This window comes from Palaemon carinicauda, chromosome 2 (genome assembly GCF_036898095.1).
Source record: "Palaemon carinicauda isolate YSFRI2023 chromosome 2, ASM3689809v2, whole genome shotgun sequence".
Taxonomy (NCBI): Eukaryota; Metazoa; Arthropoda; class Malacostraca; order Decapoda; family Palaemonidae; genus Palaemon; species Palaemon carinicauda.
The window spans coordinates 191,544,177-191,553,608 of record NC_090726.1 but is presented as its reverse complement, the minus strand read 5'-3'; the positions used below and the strand labels follow the sequence as shown (position 1 = coordinate 191,553,608).

The following is a 9,432-nucleotide window of genomic DNA, read 5'->3' as shown; positions in this document are numbered from 1 at the left end:
AGAGAGAGAGAGAGAGAGAGAGAGAGAGAGGTATATTGGATCAAAATTTACACCTTAGGTTTTCAAGGAATTTATTCGTAGAGACCCTCTCCTCAATATATGGTGGTATGTACTGAGAGAGAGAGAGAGAGAGAGAGAGAGAGAGAGAGAGAGAGAGAGAGAGAGAGAGAGAGAGAGAGAGAAGGTATATTGAATCAAAATTTACACCTTAGGTTTTTAAAGAATTTATTCGTTGAGACCCTCTCCTTCTCAATGTATGGTGGCATGTACTGTGAGAGAGAGAGAGAGAGAGAGAGAGAGAGAGAGAGAGAGAGAGAGAGAGAGAGAGAGAGAGAGAGAATGTGGCGGGAGATAAGAGAGCTTATCTAAGATCTTCGCCTTCCCCAAAACAAGAAGAACGACCCTGAGATCTTCTTAACTTCAGCCGTGAATTTGACGCCATGAGAAGAGTCCCAACATGTATCTTCGTTCTTGCTGCTTTAGTCGGTAAGTGTAATCTATAATTTTCCATTTAGTATTATTAAGCAATCTAATCTTTATGTTTCGGTTATCTTTATTATTATCATTCGGAAAAGACAATATTTTCTTTGTTTTTGTTAGCATTATTTTGATCAATTGAGAGTCCATATGTAAGAAAACCCCACCATAGAGATGATAGGAATACCCAATGTATATAGAATAATATGCATATTAATAAACAATTTAATTTCTCCTAGAAAATAAATAGTAAGTGTCTGGCTAGCTATATATATATATATATATATATATATATATATATATATATATATATATATATATATATATATATATAGTTTATATATTATATATTGTATATATAATATAAATTATATAGTGTATACATATATATATATATATATTATGTGATAAACATGTAATATATATATATATATATATATATATATATATATGTATATATATATATATATATATATATATATATATATATTGTATATATGATACATATATATATACAGCACATATATATATATATATATATATATATATATATATATATATAGCCTATATATATATATATATATATATATATATATATATATAAAATATGTGATAAATATGTAATATATATATATATATATATATATATATATATATATATATATATATATATATATATATTATTCCTAGCACTCTACGGTACTGAGTCGTAAATATACTCGGCTTCTATTCGTCCCTCTAGTAAGGGGAAGCGGGAGTAGTCATACACTGGTGAGAGGGAGGGCGTTTGCAGGTGTCCGCATATCTATCTAAATATCTTGCCATCATTTTTGACGGGTCACGTACACTACTAGTGATATAAAGAAGAATAGAACAGAATACTTTAAAGATTGAAAAGTAGGGATGATAATGATATAAAATATAACGATAATCCAAGTGACCCTTTTCGAAACTAACTTGCAGAAACTTCCAATATACTAATGGAATATGATCTTACTTATATTAACAGAATTTCTTTATTATTTGTCTACCTACAACGGATCTGTGTTTGCCTAAACATACAGTACGCCGAATAGTCTGGCCTATTTTTTCCACATTCTCCTCTGTCCTCATACACCTGACAACACTGAGCTCACCAAACAATTCTTCTTCACTAAAGGGGTTAACTACTGTAATGAAATTGTTCAGTGGCTACTTTCCCCTTGGTAAGGGTTGAAGAAACTCTTTAGCTATGGTAAGCAATTCTTCTAGGAGGACACTCCAAAATCAAATCATTGTTCTCTGGTCTTGGGTAGTGCCATAGCCTCTGTACCATGGTCTTCCACTCAGTCTTGGGGTAGAGTTCTCTTGCATGAGGGTACACTGACGCACACTATTCTATAGTTTATATATGAAAGATCTATTTTGATGTTGTTATTGTTCTTAAAATTTTTCATTTTAATTCTTCATTACTTCTCTGGTAGTTTGCTTATTTCGTTATTTCTTTCCCTCACTGAGCTATTTTTCCCTGTTGGAGCCCTTGGACTTACAGCATCCTGCTTTACAAACTAGGATTGTAGCTTAGCTAGTAGTAGTAGTAGTAGTAGTAGTAGTAGTAGTAGTACTAACAACATCAACAACAATAGTAATAATAATAATAATAATAATAATAATAATAATAATAATAATAATAATAATAATATTAATAATAATAATGGAGCTGCGTTTTCCAGGCTTATATAAAAGTGATGGCTGATTTAGCAGGTTATTTATATTAGTGTTTTTGTTTCCGATTCTATCTAATGTAAGCTCGTTGCCTTTCCTCCTATTAAAAAAAAATCTGGTTTTAAACCTTTCTCAAAAGAAAAACTGTTTCTTTGAATACTTTGTTTCCTAACCTCTGTAAAATGTTTTCTTCAATCCAAACCCATATGTTTTCTTTCTTGTTTCCGAACACTTCTTATAAGAGAAACTTTGCTTCATTGACTAATTTGTTTCCGAACCTCTGTAAATTTGTTTCCAAGCCTATATCAAAAGGAATGTTTCGTTTTCAGCCTATTTAGAAATGCTTTGATTTTCCGCCTGTCCCATGAAAGGACTATTCTTCAACGGTTTTGTCTCCCAAAAGACTAATAGCTTTTTTAGGTCTCCCAGTCTGTTTGAAAACTGTTCGTAGTTTTTCCTCAGCTTGTATAAAAAGAAGAATCTTGTTTACCAGCCTGTATATAATAGCATTCTGTTTCATATCCCGTATAAGTAAGACCTTGTTTCCTACATAGAAAGCCTATGCTGGTACAAACTCTTCCCTGCGGTTTTTATATGTCAAATTACTGTTCTAAGTATTGTTAACAGTAAGATCTTATGCTAGATGATAATACTGGTTAACTTACAAAGTATAATGTTGAGAATTAAGTTTTCAAAGCTCACGGACGTTCATATAAGTTGAAAATGAGTTACGAGCAAAATTTCAATAAAGTTTGAACACTTACAATTCAGATTTTGCTATTATGTTTGCTATACTTCGGTTCATTTTATATAAATAACAGCAGCTTTTAAAACAATACTAATAATAGTTAGTTAGAGTTAGAGTTCTCTTGCTTGAGGGTACACTCGGGCATTCTATTCCATCTTGTTTTTATTCCTCTTGTTATTTTCAAGTTTTTATAGTTTATATATGAAATATTTACTTTAATGTTATTGTTCTTAAACTTCTTGTAGTTTTCCTTACCTCCTTTCGTCACTGGGCTATTTTCCCTGTTGGAGCCCTTGGACTTATAGCATCCTGCTTTTCCAACTAGGGTTGTAGCTTAGCAAGTAATAATAATAATAATAATAATAATAATAATAATAATAAACTTTCCAAAGCCTTACTTAATATAACACAACAATCTTCCCTCTCAGTTTCAGAAGCAGCTAAAATCACGAAAATCATCGGAGGTCGAGACGCCTACTTGGGTGAGATTCCGTACATAGTGAGTTTGCAAGACATAAGATACGGGACTCACAATCACGTGTGTGGGGGCGTTATCTACTCAAATTCGTTCGTTCTCACAGTGGCCCATTGCGTCGCTAATTTTCAACCGTCGGAGATACGGGTAAGTTTGTGATTATGCCTATCTTTACCAGGAAACTTTACGAAGTGTAAGTATTGTTTTCGCTACCGAAACGACTTTCTCAGTAATGAAATAGGCCTACTAGGTATCTGCAAGATTTAAAAAAGGTTTGATATAAGTTGGTATTATATATATATATATATATATATATATATATATATATATATATATATATGTTATATATATATATATATATATATATATATATATATATATATATGTATATATATATATATATATATATATATATATATATATATATATATATATATATATATATACACATCACTCACTCACTGAATCCCGTCCGGAATTCTCCGGGTTGGGTCCTGCATCTGATATCGCCATTCTCTCCAGAGACCCCTATCCAATGCCATCTGTGCCAGCTGCTGAAATGTCTCGCCTCTATTTGCTTTCTTAAAGGTTTTCACCCATGTATCTCTTGGTCGTCCTCTCGGTCTATTTCCGGCCACTTGACCATGAAGCACTATCTTTGGCCATCTGTCCTGTTCCATCCTCTGTACGTGCCCAAACCATCTCCTGTGAATATCTTCCACTCTAATCAGAATTGTGTCCTCAACACCAGCCATTTCTCTCACTCTCTCGTTCGTAATTCTGTCCTCCCATCTTACACCACAGATTCTTCTCAGACATTTCATTTCAAAGGCTAATAACTTTTTCTCTTCTCTCTTCTTCAGTATTCAGCATTCAGCACCGTATATCACTGTGGGGATTACTATTGCTCTTAATAGCCTGATTTTCAACTTAATGGATATATTTCTATCTTTCCAGATTCTTCTTAGCCTTCCAAATGCTTTCTGGCCACTTGAGATTCGGTCTTGAATTGCTCTTTCCATCTTTCCATCTGCTGTGAAAAACACTCCCAAATATTTAAACTCATTGACTTGTTCCACTTCTCCCTCTGATAGCTGTATTTCTAAGGCCTCTCTCTGGCGTCCAATTTTCATACTTTTGGTTTTCTCTCTATTTATCACTAATTCATACCTACTGCACTTCTCCTCCACCATTCTCAACACTCTCTGAAGTTCCTCCTTAGTTTCTGCTAAAAGCACTATGTCATCTGCATACCTCATGTTAGATATTTTTGTCCCTCCTACATCTATGCCACCCTCATAATCTCCAAGTGCCATTCTCATAACCCATTCCAAGTATAGGTTGAAGAGGTGTGGTGATAGTGGGCAACCCTATATATATATATATATATATATATATATATATATATATATATATATATATATATATATATATATATATATATATATATATATATATATATATATATATATATATATATATATATATATATATATATATATACATATACTATATATATATATATATATATATATATATATATATATACATATATATATACACACACACACACACATATATATATATATATATATATATATATATATATATATATTATTATTATGCTAAGCTACAACCTAGTTGGAAAAGCAGGATGCTATAAGCCCAGGGGCTCCAACAGGGAAAATAGCTCAGTGAGGAAAGGAAACAAGGAAAAATAGAAAATTTTAAGAACAATAACATTAAAATATATATTTCCTGAATAAACTATTAAAACTTTAACAAAACAGGAGGAAGAGAAATTCGATAGAATAGTGTGCCCGAGTGTACCCTCAAGCAATAATATATATATATATATATATATATATATATATATATATATATATATATATATATATATATATATATATATATATATATACATATATTATTATTATTATTATTATTATTATTATTATTATTTCAAGATTATAACCCTAATTGGAAAAGCAAGATGCTATAAGCTCGAGTGCTCCAACAGGGAAAAATAGCCCAGGGGGAAAGGTAACAAGGAAATAAATAAATTACAATAGAAGAATAAACTATCAAAATAAATAATTTCAAGAACAGTAACAACATTAAATTAGATCCTTCTCATATAATCTATGAAAAAACTTCAAAAAAAAAAAAAAAAAAAACAAGAGGAAGAGAAATAAGATAGAACAGCATGCCCAAGTGTAACTCCAAGCCATAGAACTCTAAATCAGGAAGTCCAAGTGTATCTACTGCAAAGTTGACAATTTAGGTATAGAAAAAGTTATCAGCTATGCATTTCAGGAGAACCATCTCCCTTCCTCAGGCTGTAGTGGAATGGGGAAACGAAGCTGCCAATGTCCTTTTAAATGGCAATGCTGGCTCGTGAGTAGGGAGGCCGGATTTCCATTGGCCGCCTCCCAGTATGTGGGCGGAGCAAGTAATGACGTGCGTGATACAGTGAATTCTCATTGGCTGAGACTCTCCCCAGGAGGGAATGGTGCTCACTCAAGCTGCCTTCTTAATCATCTAAAGGTGGTGAGCCGCCATCTTTATTCTGCGCCGACTAGGCACTGATCAGGGGAAGCACTCACGGGGCTGGAATGAGTGCTAGGCAAGCTGCTTGGCCACTTATCAGAGTGGTCTATGTTCAGGATGTCTTGTCCGGTATCTATTCTTGAAATATGATTCCTGCAGCACGAGGGGAGCAAGAACATCTCTTGCGTCGTGTTGAGGGATAGTTTTTATCGCTGCTTTTTCGACATCGTCAGCAACCACGTCTCCCCTGTAGATGTGAACACCAAGATCAAGTTCACAGTCTACTACCAGACGGCTAAGACGAAGTCCCTCATTATGAAGAACAACCCAGCTTCACCGACTCAGGACTTCCTTAGGCAGTCCAATGTGGTTTATTCCTATCTATGCCTGGTTTCAGGATGCCCTAGATGCTACATAGGAATGACCACTATGCGACTGTCTAAGAGACTGTCCTGCCATGTCCAGCAAAGGGCTATAAGAGCTCATGCCCTCCAATTGCATAACCACCACATCATACGTAAGATCATCAAGAGTACTAAGATCATCGGCCTTGCTCCTGGCAGTAGAATACTTAGGATTCTCTAAGATCTCCTTATACAGCCAAAAAAAAATCATCCCTCAACAAGAATAAATACCGGACAAGACATAACGAACATAGACCACTCTGATCAGCGGCCACGCAGCTCACCTAGCACCGATTCTATCCTAGTAAGCACTTCCGCCAATCAGAGCCCAGTCAGCGCAAAACAAGATGGCAGCTTGACTGAGAACCATTCCCTCCCAGGAAGCATCTCAGCCAATGAGAATTCACAGCCTCACGTCCGTCATTACTTGCTCCTCCAACGTACCAGGAAGCAGCCAATGTAAATCCAACCACCCTACCCACGAGCCAGCATTGCCATTTAAAAGGACGTTGCCAGCATCATTTACCCATTCCACTACAGCCTGAGGAAGGGAGATGGTACCCCCCAAAACATGTAACTGATAACTGTTTTTCTTTACCTAAATTATCAACTTTGCATTAAATACTCAACTTGGACTTCCTGATTTTGACTTCCCAACCATGAAGAATGATGTTTGTTCAATTACTGGCCGAATGTTGTAATACAGATAAGATTATTAGAGCTATTGAGAAAATAGACTGCAAAATTAATGCTACTGAAGCAGCCATTGTTTTCAATCAAACTTGCATTAAAGAGGGTCTTCTACCAAAATAATAATAATAATAAACCAAAATTTCTTAGACTAACAATTCAGTTCTCTGTAGATCGTTGCTGGGGAACTTGACCTGAACACTTACGATGAAACCGAACAAATAGTGTTTATCGATGACATCGTCAAGCACCAAGACTACGATCCTTCGACCTTTGTCAACGACATAGCTATCTTGAAACTCCGGACACCCCTCGAGTTCAACAGTTTCGTTCAGCCTATAGAAATCTTCAGCCAGGGAACTCCAACGGGAACTTGCATGATGTCTGGTTGGGGAGCAACGCAAGAATTGGGGGATCCTTACCCCATCTTACAGAAGGTGAATCTGCCCATTTGGGCAGACGACGCTTGCAAGGACGCTTACTACTCCTTTTATTTCCCCGTTTCGGACAACAACATATGCGCTGGCGAGCTGGATGGGGGCAGAGACGCGTGCTCTGCTGATGACGGTGGACCTCTGGTCTGTGAAAGCGGTTCTAAGTTAGTTGGAATGGCATCTTGGGGAAACGGTTGCGGACGGCAGAACCAGCCAGGAGTCTACGTCGAGGTTTCATATTTTAAGACGTGGATCGAAAACATTGCTGGTCGACAGTAGGAAAGGTTGTGGGATATAACTCTTAGTCAAAGAGTCCCCGTCCAGAGAAAAGCTCCGGGCAATCTAAGGAAGAAGAGGAGAAGAAGAAGAAGCAGCAGCAGTCCGTTAAGTATACAGGGTAGTCTACATTGTGGTTTTTAAGATTAACTTGAAGAGCAAGCAGCTTACAGAAAATATCATTCAGGATGTATGGGTAGAATTTGGTGTGTTATGAAGATATGCAGTAACTTGTCTATAAGTATCTATGCTTTATGCTCCTTTTTTTTCTTCTATCTTTTTCAAATGCTCTGATCCATAAATATTCTATGAAATTAATGGGCTGATAGTTATAGGATAAGTATATAAAACACTCAACATATTAATGACTTTGTTGATGATAATAAGTTTAATCCCCAACATATATAGAACCACAGTTTTCAGATTTAATTACTTATAGGTTTAGTGTGTCAAGAGCATAAAAAAATTTTTGTAAATTCAAAATATAGGCTTTTTGGTATATCTTTAGACAATCTGAAAATTATATGAAAACTAAAATATTCTTACAAAATATGAAAAAAAAATCGAAAAGAATGTAAAACTAAAAATTCCAAAGAAATATAAACACTAGACAATAAAATAAAATATATGTATATAAAATATATATGAAAATAAAAAATCCAATAAATATAAACTAAAAAATAAAAAATACAAAGAAAACAAAAACCCATAAAAATATAAAAAGCAAAAAAATCTAAAAAATATGAAAAAAAAATCATAAAAATATAGAAAATAAAAAATCCAAAAAATATAATAACAAAAAATCCAAAAATATAAAAACTATAAAACTAAAAATATAAAACTAAAAAAAGATAAAAAAAATATAAAAACTGAAAAATCCAAGAAAATATAAAAACTAGAAAATCCAAAAAAAACATAAAAACTAAAATATGTGACAAATATAAAAAATAAAAATCCTAAAAAGTTATGAAAACTATAAGAAAATGTATAAATATGCAAAGTAAAAAATTTAGAAAATATAAAAACTAAAATATTGGAAAAGTATAAAACGAAGGAGAAGAATGTGTAAAGAATAGGCTAGGCTATCCGATGCATGTGCAGGCAGAAGAAAAATGACCCGTAACCGGAGAGGGATCCAATGTAGTACTATCTAATCACTCAAACAACTCAATAACTCTCAAGAGTTAGTATTTCTACGGGTGGCTGGTGCTCTTGCCAACCTACTACATATAGTTGCCCCATAGACTCCAAACGATGTGGTGGCCGATGTGGTAACATCCCTGACTGGTGAACGCCAGACTGAGGCTCCAGTCGCCGCTCAAAGTCGTTAGTTTCTTTGGTCACTGCAACCTCACCATCCTTGAGAGCTAAGGATGGGAGGTTTGGGGGAGCCTATAGGTCTATCTTCAGCAGCCATTGCCAAACCCTCCTTGGTCCTAGCTTGGGTGGAGCGGGGCTTGGGTGCTGATCATATGTATAATATGGTCAGTCTCTAGAGCATTGTCCTGCTTGATAGGGCAATGTCACTGTCCCTTGATTCCACCATTCATGAGCAACCTTTAAACCTTGAACTATGGCCCACAACATGATTGGCTATTACCATATCAGGGGGTGGGGCTTATTTTGCCCAGAATCTCTGAGGAGGAGGCTGCTTGGTTTAAAATCTATAAGTTT

The 9,432-nt window shown here is 34.7% G+C and overlaps 1 protein-coding gene across 1 annotated transcript; it reads left to right on the top strand.

Moving 5' to 3' along the window:
• Positions 1-391: 391 nt before the first annotated feature.
• LOC137622617 (trypsin-1-like) lies at positions 392-8,357 on the top strand. The gene is made up of 3 exons (XM_068353225.1): positions 392-486; positions 3,358-3,551; positions 7,222-8,357. The coding sequence occupies exons 1-3, from the start codon at positions 441-443 to the stop codon at positions 7,759-7,761; spliced, it is 780 nt and encodes a 259-aa protein (XP_068209326.1). The 5' UTR covers positions 392-440; the 3' UTR covers positions 7,762-8,357.
• The last annotated feature ends 1,075 nt before the right edge of the window (positions 8,358-9,432 follow it).